Raw genomic sequence first — 24136 nt, forward strand, 5'->3', positions numbered from 1 at the left:
TTTCGAAAATTTGCTTTTGAATATGGAGTACGCGTCGAAGTCAAAATATAATATAATGAAAAGTGTCGAATACTATACAGTTTTATTGAAATGACAATCGGCACATTTCATATGGACCACTTCTGTAATTGTATTTTCATTGGATTGCTTGTTTTATCAGCCTAAAATTCGCCAAGGGGCTGATTAAAACGGGTCTTAACTGTATTGAATCCAATCTTTTATTATCACTTTAACCCACAAAATCATTGGCTTGAAAATATTTATTAGAGTAACAATAAATTTTTGACTTCAATAAAAACACTTTTTAATTTCAATAATTTTCTTTTAATTTCAATAAAAAAAAGAAGCGATCAATTTTTTTAACAATAAATAAACTTTAATGAATTCAATAAATAAATTTATTGTCTCCCGACAAATCTTTTTATTTGTTGAATTTAATCGATATTTTTATTTTACCTAAAAGCTTTTTTCTGCGTGTATACCTCATGTCAACTCACATTTCGACGAGTTTTGATTCGAGCCAATAATATGGGCCCCTCCCTGGTGACGGTGTGGTTAATGTCAGCTGATTTAAGTCCCATTTTCACGATCCGCCACCGGTTCAGCACGTTATCGGAACGTCAAAATAGACTATATGCAGTTCTTATTGTGTTCACATAAAACATCAACGACAGGGAACGCTTTGAAGTGAATTTTCATGCCGACAATGCATTCAACATAACCTGACGGAATGGTTACATGATCTTGACGTCTTAGATCTTGACGTTCTGTCCGGTTGGCGGAAGCTGGTGGATCGTGGGAATCACACTTTGTAGTTAAATTGGCTTCGCGGGACACAGAAAGACAATTGGTCTTGATGATAAGGAAGGTCGTCGTATTTTGTGAAAAACCACTTGCCCAATTAAATAGTGTATCGTTTTTTCACATCAAGAAAAGGTACAAAAATATGTAAATAAATAATTAAATATAGTTTAATTGATTTTGCAACGAACTTCTGACAAGTGCTACTAATTGGAAGCCCCAAATCAACATTTTTCAGACGGTTTAATATACTTCAGAATGAGGAAAAGAACGCCACTACTGGAAGGTTCCCCAATGCGAAGCAGTCGCGATACTATGACCATAAATGAGTTCAAGTATATAAACGAGCGGCCGGTCGACGACATTTCGCTGGATTTCTTCTATAAACCGCATACGATCACCCTGTTAGCGGTGTCAATTTTTGGTGTGATGTATTTTGCCTTCGTTCGGTGAGTAAATTACGTAAATCCTTTCGGAGTATGTAGCATGGTTCTGGTAGTAATAAACTCTATGAAATTAGAATACAAGATAATTGTTAGATAATCAATAATGCAATAATGTGTGTAATACCTCAATAAGGTGTATAGACTCTTCGATGGGTCGGTTTAGTGTGCTCGCTTGATGTTTTGGTCTTTAATCCACTTAATTGTCAAATCTCAAAATTATCAAAAGCTTAGTAGGATTTCGATAATTTGTGAATGTCTGGGAGAACCAGGGTATTCTGAATGAAAAGTATCAATACGGGTTACAAATAACTTTTCTTTTTATATCTAATAACAGAGATCAAACGGATATCCAGGGGAACATTTGGGCCGGCATGGTCACAGTCATATTTTTCTTCCTAATCATATCAGTGCTCGCCTTTCCGCATGGCCCTTTTACGCGTCCTCATCCAGTGGTATGGCGTATGCTTTTTGGTCTTTCCGTACTATATCTATTGTTTCTGTTGTTCCTGATGTTCCAAGACTACCGGTCAATAATGGGCATACTTTACTGGTTCGATCCAACTCTGCGTGCTTTTCACATTGATATGGATAAGGTAAGTCAAAAGTGTCTTGCATTTCAATAGTAGAAAAACTTTATTTATTATAGTACCATTTCAGGAATATGCAGCCAACTGCTCTGATATTTCGTTTGAACGAGTGTGGTCACATGTTGATGTATTTGCCTGGGGTCATTTTCTGGGTTGGGCCTTTAAAGCGGTATTAATACGGCACATGGGAATTCTGTGGGCCATTTCGGTCATGTGGGAAATTACGGAGATCACTTTTGCTCATCTGCTGCCTAATTTTGCTGAATGCTGGTGGGATGCCCTTATTTTAGATGTATTGATTTGCAACGGTTTTGGAATCTGGTGTGGTCTTAGAATTTGCAAACGGCTCGAAATGAGAGAGTACAAATGGGCCAGCATACGGGATATTTCTTCGACAAAAGGAAAACTAAAACGCGCTGTGCTGCAGTTTACCCCTGAAAGTTGGGCCCCTGTACGTTGGCTCGATCCAAAATGCACCTATATGAGATTTTTTGCGGTAAGCCAGCTTGTGTTACTATGGCAGGTAATTGGTAGCTTATGTAGATCAGTTACTTCCAGAATAAACTTTACTATAATTTCAGTTAACTGAGTTGAACACATTCTTCCTGAAGCATATTTTCGAAATGCCTCCGTCACATCCGGTTGTTATCGGTCGGTTGGTGTTTGTAGGTTTATTCACCGCGCCTTCTGTACGACAGTATTACATTTATGTTACCGATACTTGCTGTAAACGACTAGGAACGCAATGTTGGGTCTACATCGCTATTCTAGTTTCGGAGGCTATTTTATGCATCAAGAATGGTACAGAGCTGTTTGAACGAACACAAGTTAAAAATATAGTGATGTGGCTATTCATACAAGCTGCCATCTCGGTCCTGTTTGTTTACGGTTGCATGCTATGGTACAAATATATCGATGTGAGTAGCGCGAGAGGTTATTGTGCCATGCTGGATATTTATATATGTTATATGTTTTAGGAGGGTGAGTCGCATAGTTCCTCTCCGGTTAAGCAACCAGCTCGAGAATTCAAAGACTCTGCTATTGTATCAGGCGATTCCAAAGGTGAGTACCGTGAAAGCTTGTATTGTAGGTCTAACTGATTACGTCTACTTTTTGTGCTTAATTAACTCTTTAATGCGCAATGCTGTTTTAACATCACGAAAAATTAATAATCGAGTTGTTTACCATAGAAAATTAAAATAGTCAATTGTATTTAAGGGTTAGACAATTTGATTATTCTGTTGCGACCCGGAATAACTGTTATCATTTTTACTACTTTTCTTTTTTAGAAGAGCCCGATAAGCCTGAGAGAATAATCTGAAATGAGACACTTTTGAAATAATCGCTATTCTAGTTTACTATGTGTTTGTCGATATTGATGGAGATGCACTCTACTGTATATTTTATTTTTGTTTCACTCACATATGTCTGCCGATTCATATATGTTCTATTTACTCCCCTATCTATTTTAATACATGCATCTTTACAACTTCAACCTACATCAGGATCCGAATATTACATACATCCTGTTTGTCGAACGTGCGCATATTAGCGATTTCAAAATATTATAAAATTTCCGTCATCTGTAATATAAATATTGTTGTCTTTATGTTTTGAAATGTGTGCTAATTCATTAATCATTTCACTATAAATTTAAGCAGTAATTAGCCTTTTCCAAATCAAATTATCATGCAGTTGAATTGAGTCATTCACGCACAACATCATCGGCATGGCACGTGATCACGTGAATAGGTATGCACGAGAAACGCATTCGACTTATGACGTCATATTGGGTCTGACACTGGTCAGATTGGGCCTTCCGGTCAGCGACGGAACATTTCATTTCACCAGTCAATTATATTCGATAACATTACGTTCAAATAGCAAATTAGGGTTTTTCTTTTCGAAGTTAAGCTATTTATGCCAAATAAGACAAGCTGTTCACGTGAGAAACTTTAATGTAGTGACCATATTAATGATAAGTTGTACATTATAAACATTGTGTACATGTTTTCGTTAGCGTCAAAACTCTGGTTCAGAAATTTTTCTAACGATTAGTTGCTTTCTTTTGTGAGCAAGGTGATGTGGCTCCAACATTCAAATTTGGTTTGATGCTGTGTCATTGAAGAAATATTCTGCTAAACTTAAACTGGGCAGCATTGGAAGGGCATTTTCATAATATATATTGCACTAGACCAGTGTTACACTGATTCAAACTTGAGTGTAATAAACCTTTCGATAACATCGGTGTAGTACCACGTGAAATTAAAAACGCCATAATATTCGATTGAGATCTACTTTATCGACCATGTGTATTTATAGCATTATACGCATGCATCGATAGAATTACATGTTTGTAAGCAAAGTCATTCATTTTGATATACTTTTTATCGTTAACAAAAGGGTGTTTGCTTTACGTTTATATGGCACGCCTAATCGTAATCCCTTAATCAGGACTCGGTTGGGTGAGGTATGGTTATCAAGACATACCTAGCACTAAATTTTTTTTACCGGAAAGCTGTTGAAAGCTACTTGCGTCGACGCCTTCCTATAATACGTAAATTAAATGTCGTTTGATAATCGACGAAAAATCAGGTTAACAATCGAACCATGAAGTTCAAGGTTGCCCAAAGCAAATCAGCAAAAGAGTTTCATCTTTATTTACTTTTCGAAAAATCTGTGTCGATATCTGTATCGAGTCAATTGAGGCGTCTCCTTTTGCTGGATTTTCTGTCGAAGACACTACCTCCGGTGGTTGAAATTAATCAAATTTTCGCACAAAATATTGATAACACAAGTTTACAAAAAAAAAACCGGAACTTCCATATACGATCTCCATTTTTTATATAAAATTGTGTGCTGAATCCAAAATGCCACCGCCGATTTGCATGAACTCAATTCAGCTTTATTGAAATCGTTTTTTAAGCCACCAACCTGTTCACTTTTCCGGGCTGTCAAGCAAAAAAGTCTTCTTTCCAGGTTGCATCCCGAAGATCACCACGACACAACGAAAACAAACTTTTCGGAACCATAGCTTTACAGGTTTCCTAATGCGAGTCCCGCACTGGGAGAAGCATGCTTTGATTTGGTTTGTTTTACATCAATATTCCAAGCATAATCGTCTTACTAAATAATTTTAACGCCAAAAAGAGAATTTTACGATAAAAAAAGGACATTTCATAGTGAGTCATCAGAAATCAGTCCTAGTAATGGAAATACAATGACAGAGTAGTATTCTGCCGTTCTACACCCAACTGTCCCATGTTGCAAAACTAGCAACTGAGAAAAACGCGATTGAAGATGAAAATTGTATTATTCTGGTTGCAGTTGAAAATCTAAATAGTGAACTTGCGCCTTTCGGTTTTTCTCCTATTTTCAGCCTGTTCAACTAAAGCGCAACTGATGTAGATGATGCGCAAGATTCTCTAACATGTACACAAGATGCGCATTAGTTGCCCACTCTGCAAATAGGGAAAAAAGCGAAAGACGCAAGTTCAATATTAAATATTGAAATTTTCGATTTTCAACTGCAACCAGAATAGCAATCTGGAGGGAAACGGTGCAACAAATAAAGCTTTATTGTCTAGAATTACGTTCGTAGCAATCGTTTCCAATATAATCAGTCCAGTTTTTCATCATGAGATCCAATTAACGTTAGTTTTTACGAAAAATGTTAAGCGGGACTGCTATGCCGAGAAATCGGAACTGGAAAATTCTACGAATATCAGTCCCAATGGGCCATGCATAATTGACGTAGCATTTTGGGGGGTAGGGGTAGGTATACTAAATTTGTGACGAAGTTTGACGAGGGGGAGGGTAGGGTCAGAAGTTGCGCGACGTAGAGTTGAGATTTTTTACGGGAATTAAAAAAATTGAGATTAGAAAAAAACAATTTGATATTCCTCCATTCCCAAGAGAAATAAATTTAAATTCACACAAGTTAGGTACTTTTCATGAAATTTTTAATGTGGCAAGTTTGCGTGTATGTGAATTTAACATGCTAAATTAGGTAGCTAAACTTGCTAACTAGTAGACTTAGTTTGTTAGCTGAATTAAGTTTTCTCTTCGAATTCAACCAAACAAAATTTAGTAATTTTGTTGAAATGCTACGTTATTTACAAGGGGGAGGTTAGAGTTCTGTGACAAAATGCTACGAGGGGGAGGGAGGGATCGAACGAAAGACGCCGAAAAAAGCTACGTCATTTGTGTACCCCTTTCAAAAGCACCGTTCCGCCAACGACACGACCAGACATTTAATGAAACATGCGCTGTAGAAAAAGTTATTCTTATGCTCTGTGACTAGCTCCGATACATCTTACTGAACATGGAAGAAGAATGCAATATCTCTACACTAAAACTCGAGAATTTCTTCTGAAAAACGGATGCGAAACGCGCAGGAATTGATCTTTCTGCTGCTGGAGTAACATTCTGGTGAACCTGTTTGAAGCAGAAATTGTCGAGTATTCAACATGAAAGTTGTCTGCATTTTTTATACATTACAATAAACTACAATGTAACTGATTTAGAAAAGCTGGAATTATCTCAATGACATATGTTGTATTTCCATTCTTTTTTTTCCCATATATTCTTACAGCATTGTTGTTTTTACCTGGTGTTACACCGGTGCAGTGCGAAGAAGAGATGACCTGCGTTAACCCTCCGGAAGTCGCGCTAATGGCCCACTGAACTAGTAGCCGCTCTTGCCCTAAGACGATTTCGCTAGATTTTCAGAGCAGCGTGCGCTCAGTGCACTAGCGCGACTGCCGGAAGGTTAAGCCAAATCGAACCGAGCGCCATCATTTTTCTAGTATTTTTCATAGTAAAATGCATTTTTAGAGAATTTACCATTAACATAGAACATTTATTTACTTTCGTTTGCTATCTGTTCCCAAAAATAAATAGATGTGGGTGTTGCTAGTGCCATATTGAATGCGATAGCAGTTTTAGAGCGTGTATCTCAAATGGCACTTGGTCCTCTTTAGCTTAACACAGGCCAGATAGACTATACCCAAGTTTGAATGAGTGTAGCACCGACTACACCGGTGTAGTGCACAGTCAAAAACAAAAATAACATTAAAGTTAAGATATCCAGTGATTTATATTGTTGTTCAGTTGTAGATTTTGGAGGATTAGAAGCTGTTTTATTTCGTACATATATTTTGTAAACAATGAACTGGTGGCGTTTGCTAGGATATGTTTTCACGAGTATAGTAGGACGGTTAATCTAAGCTGAGACACGCTGTTTTGGGACCTATTTGTCACGTAGTTTTTCATTAATTTAACAAGGGCAATTGCGCAAAAAATAACTTGAATCAATCTGAACTTTTATCATATACCTACATCGCTCTCCAATAGTTCGTTGAGACGATGCGGACATTTCAAATCAACTCCACCAGTGTGAATGCAGACAGTCGCCATGGGAGGGCACTCGTGGCATCCCCATTTGCTTTTGACCCTAGTCCACGAAGGTTCTCAGGCCTTTCTGCTCATCCACAACGTAAAACCATTCTGTGATCGTCTCTCCGACCGCCGATTTACTTGGCACAAAACCATCTACCAAAATCCATTCATCGGAGTAAACCTGGAAAAGCTCCAAAAGTGTAACATAACCAACGGGACTTACCGATTCCGAATCAACCCAGGTCTAAAGAATCAGAGCAATTTTGAAAATGTTTCTATGCAAGAAAACTGCTTCAAATCCTCACTCGCATTTAAACATTATATAGCCATGTTTTCCAGACGCCACTTTTAAACTGCAACCGTGGTTCGAAAGCTCCGTATCTGTATCGATGGTTCCGGTTCCTTCGCAAGTCGTGTGTCATGGACAGCAATAGGTTTGGTTTAATTTAATTTTTTTTTCCTTTCGTAACCAGGGGCTGCAACGGTTATTAGAACAAAATAACAACTGATTTATCAGTGCTGCTAGATTTATGCATTTCTTATCAAAATATCAAATTTGACATTACCAGTTACCTGAGTCACTGAGGGGTAGTCATATTTGCGATACAGTTACGAAATGCAAGTGTCTAGTCGTGTCGTTGGTTCCGCCGCGCATTGCTGTGACTTTCAAGAAAATAAGAGGAAAACATAATTTGTTCCGAAACGCCATCTGGTGGGCAGATAATCCCCAACCAATAGCACACAAACACGCTCCATAGCAAATGTCTACTACGTATAAATTTTTACGGCAATCTGTTAAGCAGTTTGGGAATCCATAAATCATATACACTCAGGTTTTTTTTACGCGGGGGATAAAGGCCGCGTAAACACAAAGAACAGACATATAAGCTAGAACAAACTTTCCCGAAAAACCTGTGTAAACATTTAAATGAAAATACGTTGAAAATCACCATCGCATACAGGTTTACATGCGTGAGTCACCATTGTATCCAAGTTTGCATACAAGTCCCGTACAGTCGTGATTCGCTGGTTGGGCCACAGCCTTGTCCAACTAACGAATTTGATTCGCTAGTTGGACCGACTGACAAATGTCAAAAACTCTCCAAAGGAGATGTTAGCAGTGTAAATGCATCTATTCACATCTCTAAATATTGTCAGATTGATTGTCAAAGTAAATTTGACACAAGATTTTGACGTTCAGATGCTTTTTAGTTGGACAATGGTCCAACTAGCGGAGGTCCAACTAAAAAGCGGTCCAGTTAAAAAATGTCCAACCAGCGAATCACGACTGTATAGCGATAGCTGGCCGATCGAAGCGCCGACCTGTGGCAATTTGCTAATTGCTGTTGTCATTTCAAAGCGACAGTTTAATTTCTTACACAAGTTGAAAACTTTACTTGTATGTCAGTTCTTAATGGCGTAAATGAAAACCGCGTGAATGTCAAAATCCGCGTAAATGAAAACCGCGTAAATTTCAAAATCCACGTAAATTTCAAAATCCGCGTAAATGAAAACCGCGTAAATTTCTAAATCCGCGTAAATGAAGACTGTGTAAATTTAAGAATCCACGTTAATAGGAACCTCGTTAATGGATACCGCGTAAATTAAAAAATCCGCGTTAATGAAAACCGCGTAAATGAAAACTGCGTAAATTTCAAAATCCGCGTAAGTGAAAACCGCGTAAATTTTATAATCCGCGTAAATGAAAACCGCGTAAATTTCCAAAATCCGCGTAAAAACCGCGTAAAAAAAGACCCATAAAAACGCGTAAAAAAACCTGAGTGTACATACAAACATTGACTTTTATAGATAAATGCTTTATATGGATAAACCGGCGGCAAAGCTGTACACCACAATTTTTCCTACGAATATTACCAAGTGTTCAATGCTTACACATGCTCAAAGAACGTAACTTGAGCCTTAAAATAAAAAAATATGTTCAGTAAAATTCAAATATCTTCAGCTATAGCCAGTGATACACCGCTGGGAAAAATTCCATCTTCCCAGGTTTTTATTTTTGGGTTTTAACCGGGTTTTTTCCCAAATTATTTTACCCTGACCGAACAATGGGTATTTTGGTTTTATCGATTTGAAGAGGTTCGTATAACGTTTTTAAAAATCCAGCATTTATATTAGTACGACCATTGAGGTATTTTTGCTGTCAATTCAACTAGATCCAGACTGATGCAGTATCCTATGGTTGTTGGTTGGTATAAAATCGAAATGAAATATTTAATTTGCACAATGTTTAAAACTTAAGTGAATTAGCTAAAGTATTGGGATCATACCAATTCAAACCCAAATCTAAAGTAAACATTATTCAATTGCACAATGTATTAAATTTAAAACTTAAGTGAGCTATCCAAAGTATTTAGATCATAACAATTTAAATGATCAAAATCTGCCTAGTAATCTTGAAGAAACATCATCCACGCGAACCAAACCGTCAAATAAAGTGACTATGTTCCCAAATATAAGCAACTTCAAATACATAATTAATCTTAAGTTATATTCATACTAACACTCACTAACACACTCAATTGCATATTATCATATACACTCGCAATCTCTCATCCAAAACGCATAAACGCCCCTAGCCTTCGCAATATCACAAACCTGGTGACAAATGCGAACATGCAATTGCAATCATCCACACATACCGTGAAGGCACATAATTCCGCGTACCTAAGGCATGAGTAAACCTAAATTCGTTATGGAAAATCAATCCAAATTGTTAGAGTTATGCAATTGGTCCCACTGGCTAGCAATTTTATCATGTTTCTATGGAAAATATAATAGCAGGAGAATTTAAACAGATTTACACAAAAATTGCAAAAATGAAAGATGTGTTGTTGTGTTTAATTCCCGTAAAAAATCTCAACTCTACGTCGCGCAACTTCTGACCCTACCCTCTCCCTCGTCAAATTCCGCACATCATATATTGCACTGAATGAAATTCCGCGCACAGGTGCTTCAAATTCCGTGCAGCGCATTATTTAGCAGGATTCCAACAAAAGTGGAAACTCATCTACATCTATTGGATTTTTTATGAACGTATTGTTTAAGAATACGAAAACCTACCTGTATAGAATTTTTACTCACTTTTAGAATGACGTTTGAATAAGGTTAACTTAGGTAACCGCGGTGAAGATAATTTCCATTAAACCGCGGTAAAGAATCTACCTTTGAATTGTTTTTTTTTGCTATGTATTCCAATTGTGGATTAATTCATTACATTTGCATCATTAGTTTTAGATTGGATTGGTTTTTACACTGCAATTCCCTTTCTTTCTGTTCTTCGTCAAAAGTTTTTTTTACTTACTCGTTTCTATCTGTTCTTCTTAAACTCGCTTTTTATTCAATCTCACTTCTCTTTTTTCTTTGTAAAATTATTTCATCAATTTTTTCTTCCTTCTAACCTCGTCGAAATATTGCTATTAAACTAGTCGCAACAAACGATAATTATTATCCTTTCATATTGTATTGGGATTTACGTTTGCTGGTTTGTGACAAGTTTTATCAAAGGATTTTGCGATGTTGCCGGTTCAGCAGGTTCTGTAATCAAATCATATTCAGTTAATATCAACTCAGAATGAAACATCCAGAGTTTGTTCCATTTGTAACCTTGAGTTTATCTGACCACGTATTGAAATGTTGCTTTTAAATCGCAGATTACCAATGAGAGAAGAACAATCTCTTTCCTTGGATACTGGGCGGATTACTGTCTCATCTATATTGTTAATTCCAGAAGGCTCAGAAATTGCTTCCAGTAACCGTTGGAAGCAGAAGTTTTGGAAGATTCGTACTAAACCAAAGACATAAAAGAGTATGGGTCAGGTACATGTACTCTTTTATCACCTTGATTCAGTTCGAATCTTTCAAAACTCCTGCTCAATGTTTGAAGACAGGTTTGGTACTCTTCCAGATATGTTTGAATGTTGCTGAAATAAACCTTTTATCCATTACCTTCCCGGAGTTTTCGCAGCTCTTTAGATGAAATGGTCGGTGTTAAGTCAGACCGGACTAAATGACAAAATATTGATTTCGAGAAAAACGGGTTTAAAGTTTGAATTACAGCATTTTCTACGTAATAATTGGAAATAATTTTTTGCCATAATTCTTGTTTATGGTTACATATTTCAAAAATTGGCAAAAGTTGAATGTAGCTGAAGAAATTATTTATCCAGTATTGTCATTATCTCATTTTTTGAAGTTTTGCGACTTAGTCCGGCCTGACTTAACACCGACCAAATGTCCTTACCAGACCATAAGCAACGGTTCAACTTTAGCGTTATGGTAAATTTTCGCGTTGATTTCTGTTTTCGTCCTTTTTCGTCAGAGATATTATATAGTGTATTCATAAGAAGTTTAATTTTATATTCAGCAGTGTTTATAGAAAAAGATATAATTTAATTATATTTGAAATACAAATTCTGAGGTTAGTTTCTGAAGCATTTGACGAATTTCGCACTAAATCGTATACAGAGTTGGCAGCACCCTCTCAGATTTTAATGAAACCTCTGTACATGAAGACTTTATCACGAAAAGCCACTTTGCATATTTAGTTTTTCCATAAATGATCTAGACTGTTTTTTGAAAAGGGTCAAACTTTTCTACCAATTTTTTTTTTCGAATGCCTATAGTCTAAAAATTACAAATCCTCTAAAAAAATGTTGCGGGAGTGATTTTGAAGGAAAAAAAGTTATTTGAAAAAAAACTTTTCCTTGCCCAAACTGATTTTTTGCAGTGTATTTTTATCGAAAACTAAACCAATGAAAGTCATAATCTTCTCAGAATCCAATAAAACTTGGAAATTGGATTCTGTTCTGATTATGACTTTCATTAGTTTAGTTTTGGATAAAAATACACTGCAAAAAATTAGTTGGGACAAGGAATACTTTTTTTCAAATGCCTTTTTTCTTCAAAGTGCCCAACTTGAATTTTTGACGTAGGGAACAAACTTTCATCCAAATCAAATACGGGTTTTTTAATCGACTTTAAATTTTTATAATCGATTTTTTTCAGTGTAGGAGTCGATTAAGATTTTTTTCAATATTTTTATTCAAAAATTTGACTAATTTTGTGAAAATCACTCCTACAACATTTTTTATAGGATTTGTCACTTTTAGACATAACCATTTGAAGAAAAATGGTAAAAACAGTTTGACCCTTTTCAAAAGACAATCTAGATCATTTTTGGTAAAATAAAGTATGCAAAGTGGCTTTTTGTGACAAAGTTCTCATGTACAGAAAGTTTCATTCAAATCTGAGGGGGTGCCTCCAACATTTGGTCGAGTTGGCGCGAAATTCGTCAATTTTTAAATTTCTCCAACTCTTATTTCACTTGACTATTTTATGAGCTTGTAGTAACAACTTTTTGGAGTGTATGTATTGCATGTTTTATAGATCGCGCGTTGCTGCAACTTTCAATGAAATAGGAGCAAAACAATTTGTTCCGAAGCCTTTTTCGCGACTTTCGGAGGATTAAAAGAGAAATCAACGCAAAATTTCCGATAACGTTAACGTTACATTCATCGATGTACGTTGACGATGATCGATGAAATCAACGCAAAAATCAACGCCATTGAATTTAACGGAAAAAATATCGATTCAACGATATCGCGTTAAAACGATAACGTTGAATCTATCGGGTTAACAACCCTGGTCTTAACGCAATCGCTAAGAAAATATGCAAACATAGCGGCCACAAGGACGAGCGTTCTATTTTATTAGTTTGCAGGTATATCAGCCGCCAGAAAAAAAAATATTTTTTTCTCAGTCGGTATGGATAAACATAAGCAGCATAGGTGTATGCCATGTTCAATTATTTTAACTACCGTGTTTCTGTAATTTGACAAATGGTTCAGAGTGCGTGGAATTCTAAACTGCGCGGAATTATGTGTCTTAACGGTACTCACACCCGCGATCTCTCCAAAATTAAAACACCCCGGCAATTAATGAAACGTTTTAGCACTTATAAATTTACAAACGCGATCTCAAGCATCAACCCAAGGCGCGCGCGGTCACGTCCGGCAGTCCCTGCCCTCGTTCTTAGCAGCCTAGATTCATACCTTCAGTTGAACCAATTTTGAAAAAATGACGCTGATATATCTGAAACGCACACCAAATATTAAGTACCATAAATATTCACGCGATCATTCCCTCACCAAGGTTGAGGGGTTTGACGGTATTGCAAACATCATCAGGCATATTGCGTGCATCAGCGCTAAAGAACAACTGCTTTAAGATGGTTATTGTATTACGCCTCGATAGTGGTGCATCGAGGAAACCGAGAGGGCTTATGCGCCATTTTTATGTTCTATGTTTCTTCATACTCTGCACCAGCGCATACAAACGCTCAACCACTGGTCTGTGCGCGGTGATGTGGCCGACTGGCGGGTCGTCGTGCATTGACTATTGCTGTGTGCCGTGTTTGCAAATATTGTTCCACAATTTGATGGCGGTATTTATCGGTCGAATTCGTCATCGTGCATATACTAATTAAATTAATTTCATAAATTTCATAATAAATACGTAAATAGAAATCTATTAGTTGTCGCTTTGTAATAATCGTAGTTTTTCGTACTAGTGTACAATTGTTATGTGCTAGTCGTATGTCTATGTATGTGTTCGGCTGAGTATTTGCTGTTTGCTTGTGTTTTTCTTACGCACTGGTCGTGCCTCCCGCCGCTCCTGAATTTCAGTGAAATCTGCCTAGTTAGCGTTGTTTGAAGGGAAGTCGTAATTTTTAGAGTGATATTCACCGCATTGCTATTCAGTAAAACGACACGTCGAGAGAAACATTGTTGATAATAGATGCTAAATTAACGCTTTAGTATCAGCGTTGAAAATCAACAAATTTGTCATTGCTTAACTGATCACCACAACTCACGTACGCTGAAACGATGAGCTGCAAGAAGTAAATCTCGTAAACATGATAACATCCCGGTGATAAAGTGAATGTCTCAGCTCCTATAAATATTCAAACGCGGTCACAAGCGTGAACCTAAAAACTCCCGCGGTCGCACGATCATGAATCGGTCACTTCCACTGGACACCGCGTTACATGACGACATGACCGAGGACTCTAGTGATATGGGGTAACTTACTCCCTGTTAGAATGTGAATTGTACACCGAAAACTAACTACCGGAATAAAGGTCCGCGTGACCATCCAAGAACGCACGCATATAGGAATGGTAACACGATTACAAAATCCAGTTTTGTACACGCGAAATCACATGAACGCGAGCACACGTGACAAACGCGTTAACAAACGAACGCTTGCCCTTCACGATTAACAACACACACACTGCGATCGCGCAAACTTAATAACACCCCGGTAATAAGGAGAACGTTTTAGCACTTACGAAGTTTCAAACGCTGTCTCAAACGCGAACCTACAAACGTCCGTTTTCGCGCGATCATGAATCTGTCACGTCTCTCTGTCCTAATAACTTAGATCCATACATTCAGTAGGACAAATAAAAAATAGAGCTCATATATACTAGACATCACCGGGAAATCTAGTGATATGAAAGATCTTTCTCTTAGCATCTGAGCCGTACACCACAAATAAAGTATTAGATTCACGGTCCGCGCACGATTATCCAAAGAACACACGCGAATATGCGAAAGGCACACGGTTATAAAATAGAATTTATACACGCGAAGTTATATAAACGCACACGCGATCGAACACGTTAACGTACAAATGCTCGAGCCCTTCGCGATGATACACGCGATCGCGAGTCTCTACACCCGCACATATCTAAACCATACAATGAATATCACATTCAGAATTACGGCCCGCTACAATTGGCCTAAAGCAGTGTTTTAGTGGGCGACATTGCCTGTCTCGTCTGCAAATTGTAGTATGTGATTCTGACGGGGAGCCCTTCCGAGAACCTAGCTCTACAGCTCCAGTAGGACAACTCTCGAAAAAAAATATTCACGGGCCGCTCGATCATTCTACAACACACACAAATATGCAAATGGCCACACGGTTACAAAAAGAGTTACCAGACTTCCAACAAGTAGATTTCATAAGATTGGAACACTTCTCACTTCATATTCCTGCGTTTTAAACGAAACGAAAAGGTGGCAATATAGTTGCCACTGCCTTATAAAGGGTTCACCCTTCTAATAATTTAAAATAAAATTACGAATTTAAGTAAAATGTCACCTACCTTTGTCAATAAATAGCTCATTGTAACTATTTTTGATTTTTAATGACACTAAAATATAACATTTTGCTTTCTTTAAAACAATGTATCTAGGGCTACATTGAATGCGATAACGTTTCTTGAAATGTATCTCAAAATGGTAACTGGTCCTCTGTAGTTTAACGCAGACCATGTTTGTATGTTTGGAATTCCCGAATAGAAAAAGTCAATTTTACAATGAAATTCACTGTAGAAACGTTGAAGTTTATTGTTTTTGTATTGTAGCATAACACTAGAATTTACTGTAAATTATTGTAAAATTACTGTACTGTCACAGTGAAAATTATGGTTTTGTTATTGTACATTTCTATTCGGGTTACCACTGTATCACACAAAATATAGGCAAGTTCAAGGTTTTTTAACACAATATTAAGATGATTTGAGATCCTGTAAAATGGAATTTATAAAACTAATTGTCAAGCACAAAAATTATTTTCTAGTGATTGTATCACTATATAGCGGCAGCGTAGCAATTTTTCGCAAAGGGTCAAAAACTAAGTTTTTCCATTTCTTTACAACTACAGCAATCAACAAACGTACGAAGTAGCTTCTTTTTTTTAATTCTACTACCCCCTTTATGATTTTGTCTTCTTTTATCAATTAAGGAGAGCGTTTGGTGTAATGTGCTCAAAACGAAAGTTATTTTGTTTTGCGATTTTGAAGGCAAGGCAACAAAGGATCTTTTGTGTAATGTTAGAATCGCTTTATACATTCATTGTGCGCAAAAAAAAATATTTTCAGTCGCACAAAGCCACACATACGAGCGTCCCGTGAATAGACGTCCAACCATTTTAAAGTCGAGGAGCGCCGCGGCGAACGCAATAACTCTCGATAAAATTGTCTGATACGGGAAGTTCGTTAAGTGTTGTAAAGCTTAGACTTATAGTCAGTCGATAAACAACAAAGAGTAGAAAAAAGTTCGAGTTTCGGAAAATGGCTTCATGAAAACCGAAAAATCTCATATTTTGCTGTAAAATTCGATCATTTTTCTTTAAAATAATAAGGACTAAACAATTTTTATTCAGTTTTCTGTGGTTCATCAACAAGCTACACATATTGGGCATCCTTATAAAAAAATCAAGTCAATTCGTTGATTAGTTTTTGAATTATCGTGTTCGCCAATTTAAAAAACGCGGTTTCGAGAAAAACGCCATCAAAGAATGCTCCACATCAAATTGCATCACCGAAAAAACGCTGTCGAAAATGACCCACTGGGTATTTTTTCTTGAAATTTTGGGTAGAAGTAATTTAGAGTGTATTGTTTACACAGTATTTTTATCGCTGTCAGTTTTTCAAAAATTGTTGCGGATAGATTGAAATCTTCGTGTGTTATAGCAAATTCCAGAGTTTTTAATAGTAGAGTTGCGTAAAGAGGATTGGCAACATTGGATCAATCTTTGGTCTTTTTAAAATTTTGGCAACCTTTTATTTTTAGTTAAATTTCAAATGACTTCACCCGAACGCTTCAGTTAGAAGTTAATTTTGTGCATTTTAAAATTTAAAATTATGTGTTTAGTTTTATTTTGTAAAAATCAGTACGATAAATAACATCGTATAAAGAATTTAAGCTTTTCTGTTTCCCAACTGATCCGCAACTAAGAACGAAATGTATTGATTTTTGCCGCTTGCCGTCTGATTGGGGAGTGACAAAAACAGTCGAATTTGCAGCGTAAGATAAATTTTATTAAGTACATAAGTGGAATGCATACACAAATTTGTCAAAATTTTAGCTGCACTTTAACTATGAGAAATACCTTCATATTTCTACTGTCAGTGGAACATTATTAACACTACCCAGAGCTGTTCCGGTGTTTTAAATAGTACAAAATTTAAATACCAGTGCACATATATTTTTTAATAATTGTATCTTCAAGCGAAATATTCCTGGTTTGAAATAATGTTAATATTACATCCTTGAATTTTTTCTTATAATTATAATCACATAATAACGATACTCCCCACGCATTAGAGCATTGTTATTCTTCGTGTTCGATAGGTAGACATTTTGAGTGTTCGATAGGTAGATTTGCTTCAGCCTTTGCGCAACTGTTCTTTATAAACTGTGGCAAATTCAAGCGTGGAATGCATGGCTGTTTAAAACAAAAGACGTTCAGCGTGGCCACCGAGATTGCGGGAGACCTTTCTAGAGGTTCAATACCGAAATGCATTATAGTATAAGTGTTCACATTCGTCATGTTTGAGTGTGTTGGTTTGTTGCTAGTGAAATTAATCATGGCGGCCCAGGACCGCAAAGCACATAATCAACAAACCGACCAATCGAAACGAAGCTTGTAAGCACGTGGTAGAAATAAGTATGGCTTCCGGGATCACAAAAGAGCAAATGTTTACATCACTAAGAGATCACTAACCAATCAGAATGAAGTATGGGACCACGTGCTTCTGTTTTCTTCTTCATTTCTTCTTGTTTGACGGAAAAAAGTGACAGCTGATGAACACATAGAAAAAAATGTGTACACCTGTATAGACCTCGGTTCAATACTAACAATTAAGCTGATAAAAAAGAAGTCGATTTTTTTTTGCCCTCTACACCAGAGGCCCTGCCTTAATTGCAATCCCCGGGGCACCAAAAATCCCAAGTGCTCCCGTTTTACAGTCAGAAACTCAACCTAAATCAGGATTCCTTAAATTCTGTGACATTGTGGACTGGATATTCACAGCTTTCAACATTACCGATCCTCTGAAAAGCTTGCTGGTTGCTATTCTACCAACAGTAAGAACATTTTTAAAATAGTTGACTGAACAATGGCCCCTCCTTGCAGTGATCGTATCCTTCGATGGTTAACTTATTAAACGGAATCACGGATCTGATCACTGTTTTACATAGGAACTGCAGAAGTATTATACCCAAAATTGATTCATTAAAACACTTGCTACATTACAATAATTGTGATGCTTTTTCGCTATGTGAAACATGGTTTACTTCTAATATAAACCTCAACTTCCACGACTTTAACATCGTCCGCTTGGATCGAGAAGACTCATATAGAAGGGGTACTTTTAGGGATCAAAAAGTGCTACTCCTTCAATCGAATCAATCTCCCTTCGACGCTAGGCATTGAAGTTGTAGATTGTCAAACAACAATCAAAGGCAAAGATCTATGCATAGCTTCTATTTACATTCCTCCTAGGGCCATGACGGGATATCGAAGACTCTCCAACGTGAACACCTTCCCTCGCCCCGCCTGCTTCTTGGAAACTTTAACTCTCACGGTACAGAGTGGGGATGTCTGTACGACGATAATCGATCCTCGACAATTCAAGACCTTTGTGACAAATTCAATATGACAATTCTGAACACAGGTGAAATGACACGGATTCCTAGACCACCAGCGCAAGCAAGTGTACTGGACATATATCTATGCTCGACATAACTACGGTTAGATTGCAAGTGGAAGGTAATGTCTGATCCCCACGGTAGTGACCACCTGCCGATTGTAATTGCAATCACCACTCGTCCAAAGCCTTCGGAACCAATCAATGTTCCCTATGATCTCACACGAAACATTGATTGGAAGAGCTACGCTGCTGAGATATCCAAAACTATCGATTCAACACGGGTACTTCCCCCGGAGGAAGAGTATAAGTTTTTGTCCAACTCGATTCTCGATATCGCGATTCAAACTCAGACGAAACGAGTACCCGACGTGAACACCTAAAAACGTTCTCCCAACCCGTGGTGGGACAAAGAGTGCTCAGACTTGTACACGGAGAAGGCTGCCGCAAATAAAGCCTTCCGGAACGACGGGTTAGTCGCTAGCTATCGACTGTACGCGATATTAGAAAAGCGAATGAAAAATTTAATGAAATCCAAGAAACGCAGTTACTGGCGCCAGTTTGTCGACGGGTTAACAATAGAAACATCGATGAGCACTCGAAACAGTACTAACGAGAGCGTGGAATATTCAAACCGTTGGGTGTTCGATTTCGCCAAGAAGTTTGTCCGGAATCCGCCCCGGCACAGAAAATCTACCCCGCCGCGTCGCCTTACAATACCGCGAACGAAACACCGTTTTCGATGGTGGAGTTCTCACTTGCTCTCTTATCATGTAACAATAAATCTCCAGGGCCAGAATCAAATTCAACTTGTTGAAGAATCTACCAGACTGCCAAGAGACACTTGTTGAATTTATTTAATAAGTTTCTTGATGATACTAGTCCGGAGCAGGGATGCCAAAGGTACTGGTAAACTACATTTTTTCCGGTACACACTCAAGTTTTTTTTACGCGGTTTTTTTTGCGCGATATTTTTTTACGGATTTTGAAATTCACGCGGTTTTCATTTACGCGGTTTTTGAAATTTACGCGGTTTTCATTTACGCGGTTTTTGAAATTTACGCGGTTTTCATTTACGCGGATTTTGGAATTTACGCGGTATCCATCAATGAGGTTCCCTTTATCGCGGATTCTTAAATTTAAGTGGTCTTCATTTACGCGGATTTTGAAATTTACGCGATTTTCATTTACGCGGAATTGAAATTTACGCGGTTTTCATTTACGCGGATTTTGAAATTTACGCGGTTTTCATTTACGCGGATTTTGAAATTTACGCGGTTTTCATTTACGCGGATTTTGAAATTTACGCGGTTTTCATTTACGCGGCTCGTATCCCCCGCGTAAAAAAAACCTGAGTGTATTTACATTTGCACAAGCCGTACAGCCCGCTACAGCGACGCATCACTACAGCTCTTGCCAGAACGGTAGCCTAAACCGAGTACATTTTTCCGTAGAGCAGTAGAATACATTTTTGTTTTGCTGCTGTAATCCGACTGCTCGGTGAGAGTGTGGCGTAGTAAAGTTTGTTCTCTCGCTTTGTACACTTCTCTGCGTAGTCAAAGGGAGAGGCCCGCACACGAAAGCGTTGATACCGGTCGTGGCGTAAACGAACCGCATTTATTGTCGTTTGTGATTGAAAATATTGAATAGATTAAAAATATTAAAAAGTGTAAAATAAGGAAAGAGAAGCTGTACCGCTCGCGTCTGGTGGCTGTACTGGGGGCAGTATTTCTTTGTCATGTTACTGCTTTGCTTACAGACTGCCGTACAGCGCTGGGCGTCCTGCAATAGCGAACGACAGCAGCGTCAAAAGAGAAATAAGAATGTAGGCAGAAAAATTACAGCCGCAGAAAAGGTAGGCATTTTGCACCCTTGGTCCGGAGCAATGCCGTGCAAAGCAATCGATTGAAGCGTTCAAAGAAGCTTTGTACGACTTGCTTGAAGAAAACTGCCATGGAACGACCTAATCAGTCTTCTACCGTATGATGATAGATGTATACTGCTAAATTTACCAACGCTTGAATCACGTCGTACCTTCTTGCAAAGAATATTCATTTTCGACATGTTGTCGAGCAATATTGACTGTCCCGATATTCTCTCAAGGATTAATTTGTTTGTTCTTCCTCGTGTTATAAGAAACCGACCGAATATATGAATTCCTAGGCACCGTGCAGCATACGGCCAGAACAATCCGGTAGATAGATGTTGCCGCAAATTTAACGAAACTTCCGAACTCTTTGACTATCATATTACTAAATCTAGTTATAAGGCAGCGATTATAAACTTTTAACACTATAACAATAAGTCATTTACACTTAATCTGTACGGTATCTGCTGAAGATCGAATAAAATAAATAAAGACTCAATTCGTCGAGATCAAAAAAAATCTCTGCGCAGCCTTGTAAAAATCTGTGCAAATCTGTGTTAAGGAAAACGTACAAATTTGTCTCAAAAACATAAAGTGGAGACCTACTTTTTTCAGTTTTTGCTCGAGGCAAAAATTGAGCACGGGGTCCAAAATAGAGAAATCTGTGCTAGTCTGTGCATTATAACAGAAAACTGGAAATCTAAGCATTAAAACAGAAAACTGTGGAAATCTGTGCAGTTTTAAAAATAATACTGCACATATTGAAAATCTATGAAACACAGATTAATCTGTGCACCTGGCATCGCTGAGCGTAACTATTGGATTATCCACTCAAACTACAACACTGTTTCACTCACGATTCACAATATTTCAACGCTTTTTCTTGAAAAGGGCGATACTAGCAGTGACACCATTCACAGAAAATCAACAGTGAATATTTCAAGGCTTGGTTTTATTTCCTATTTAAGAACTATTGTGTTTTTTACATCCTAGATTGCATGATTCAGTGATCGAAACCCAAAACTGCATAAAGTATTTGAAATTATTAAATTAAAATTTGTTTTTGCTATTTAAATCGACAAAATGATAGTATCGCCCCTTTGGCGATTGTTTACTTTTTCGGTCCCACCTATCAGCATTGTAGTATCGCCCTTATGTTTTTCTACAATAACTACCGTATTACACCACCGATTTCGTCCGGGTTTTTTCAAGAGCGATCATTGTTACTATTTACAGCTGGTATCAGCTTGATTACCCAAAAAAATTCGAAAAAAACAGTTTCGCCTCTAAACTGCTAGCAAAATAAGTATCGCCCTTCTTGTTTGCATGGAGCGTGGAGGGCGAAACTTTAAATAAACAAACAAAAATACAGTTTCGCCCGATGTATTTTTTGCTGTAGTTTAAGAAAGCAATATCGTAGAATCCAAATTTTTAGGTTAATTTGTTGCGTTTTTAAGCCCTCATTCGCATGTATGAAAAAAGCCTTATGTTTACATTTGTAAGTATCGCCCTTTTCACAAAAAAGCGTTGATTTTATTTATTTTCCATATTTTGAAAGATAGCCGTTTTTTGGTGTTCGGATATGACAATCTTCTTATTATTCAGTACGCGAAAATCTATTGTATGCTAAAATGCGGAACAAATGATTTGAAAAACGAGTGTTAGTAGGTAATTATTGTATTTTCTTTTCTTATTTTTAGGCAAATCATCGTTAAAAAGTTCTCCTAAAACTACTTCTACCAAAAATGCACGATCTCATCAAAATAGTGTTAAAGAAGAATAGTCTAACTGGAACGGAATAGTGTGGTATATCATTGAATAGAGCGAAAGGTTTTGAATGAATCTGTTTATTTATTATTGCTGTTGTTGAAGACATTTTAAATAACGACGAGCATGAAAGAATAAAGAATTGCGACCAAAGCACTTTACAGAAACCTTCTATTGCAACAAAAACAGTGTGCCAGATATTTTGTTATACGGTTTTATTTCGCCGAGAATTAAGTAGGACCTTTGGTAATAGTCAGAGTCCGTCTTATGTACGTAGATATTGTTGAAATTAATAGTAATCAGTTTACATTTTACAATAAAGCTCAATTAAGTTAAAACTAAGAATATTATCTGATTTGGTTTTTTTCAGGATATTAATGTTATGTTGACTATGTGGATGAAATTTTCCCTTAATGACATTCAAATTCAAGTAGATGCAAATGCTTGTGTAAATTATGGCACAAATCGTCTGGCATTTATATGTGATATTGAACCTTCTCAAGAACGACAGCAAAGTAAAACGGGAGTCAAATTCGTTCGAATAATCAATCCGTTATAATCTAAAATAAGGCTCATTGCTTAGATTCAAATATATAATATAATGGTTTGCGCTATTTTAAGTATTCGCAGCTAAAATATATTGAACTATTGTTTTACGGTACACCAATGAAATGAATGTTATCAATAATACCGTAGGACATAAGTAAGTATATTTCAAATAATGATCATGAAAACCGTTTCTAGTTTTGATCTAACACACATAATGGTATTTGTTTGAAAAACCTGGCCGAATTTTCAGAAATTAATCAACTAATATCATATATAAAATCAATGATTTGGTAATTATTTGTAGATATGTGATAATATGGAATTGTAACAATAGCTTTCTTACCAGTTTTATTTGATTTCCTTCTCTATTAGGTAAAAAAATGCGTATTGTATAGACTTTTCTACGGCTCATGTACGTACACGCCACATGACACAAATACTACATTACAAGCTGGTGGAAAATAATAAACAAAGACGGCAAAACTAAATGGGTTTGTTTTCAACCAGGAAACATCATTAGTGTTCGTGAGACCGGTCGCAAAGAATTCAATTCCTAAAGGTTTATAGGCGTACAGTAGAATTTGGTAAAAGTAAGAGTTCCGCTCTTAGCAAACAACCAACGCCAACTATTAGCACTGAGCACTGACATACAAGTAAAGTTTTCAACTTGTGTAAGAAATTAAACTGACGCTTTGAAATGACAACAGCAAGTAGCAACTTGCCACTGGTCGGCGTTTCGATCGGCCAGCAATCGCTATACGGGACTTGTATGCAAACTTGGATACAATGGTGACTCACGCATGCAAAGCTGTATGCGATGGTGATTTTCAACGTATTTTCATTTAAATGTTTACACAGGTTTTTCGGGAAAGTATGTTCCAGCTTATATGTCTGTTCTCTGTGCTATTAGGTTGAAAGTAAAACTTTTAAATTAAACAAGAATAATAATCAAAGTTAAAGGTTTCCTTTTAAGCAAATGAAGAATTGTACTCAAAAAAAAGTTTTTTTTTAAACTAAGAGTATGCGTTGGTTGTTTTTTGCTAAGAGTGAAAAACTTATTTTTACCAACAATTATTTTTCTGTGTGTAGAAATGCTGCATTATCTTGTATCGCCTTCTAGTCAAGTCCCAACAAATACAGAAAGAACATTTTCTGTGAAATGTTTCTTGGTCTTGTTATTGGTTTTAACCTAGTTTTAACT

At 37.0% G+C, this 24136-nt stretch overlaps 1 protein-coding gene and 1 non-coding gene across 3 annotated transcripts; both read left to right on the forward strand.

The window, feature by feature from the left end:
* Positions 1–617: 617 nt before the first annotated feature.
* LOC131688015 (phosphatidylserine synthase) lies at positions 618–22731 on the forward strand. Of its 2 annotated transcripts, none has more exons than XM_058972141.1 (7): positions 618–936; positions 1019–1250; positions 1582–1840; positions 1905–2357; positions 2416–2751; positions 2812–2896; positions 22320–22731. In XM_058972141.1, exons 2-7 carry the CDS (start codon positions 1060–1062, stop codon positions 22400–22402), a joined length of 1407 nt encoding a protein of 468 aa, XP_058828124.1. In that variant the 5' UTR covers positions 618–936; positions 1019–1059; the 3' UTR covers positions 22403–22731. The 2 variants fall into 2 exon arrangements, with proteins under 2 accessions (XP_058828124.1, XP_058828123.1); XM_058972140.1 differs by having other exon boundaries at positions 621–936; positions 1040–1250.
* On the forward strand, positions 4232–4382 carry LOC131694367 (U11 spliceosomal RNA). Its single transcript, XR_009306480.1, has one exon. It is a non-coding gene; the product is annotated as a U11 spliceosomal RNA (small nuclear RNA).
* Positions 22732–24136: the final 1405 nt, after the last annotated feature.

Source organism: Topomyia yanbarensis, chromosome 3 (assembly GCF_030247195.1).
Source record: "Topomyia yanbarensis strain Yona2022 chromosome 3, ASM3024719v1, whole genome shotgun sequence".
In the NCBI taxonomy this organism is placed as follows: Eukaryota; Metazoa; Arthropoda; class Insecta; order Diptera; family Culicidae; genus Topomyia; species Topomyia yanbarensis.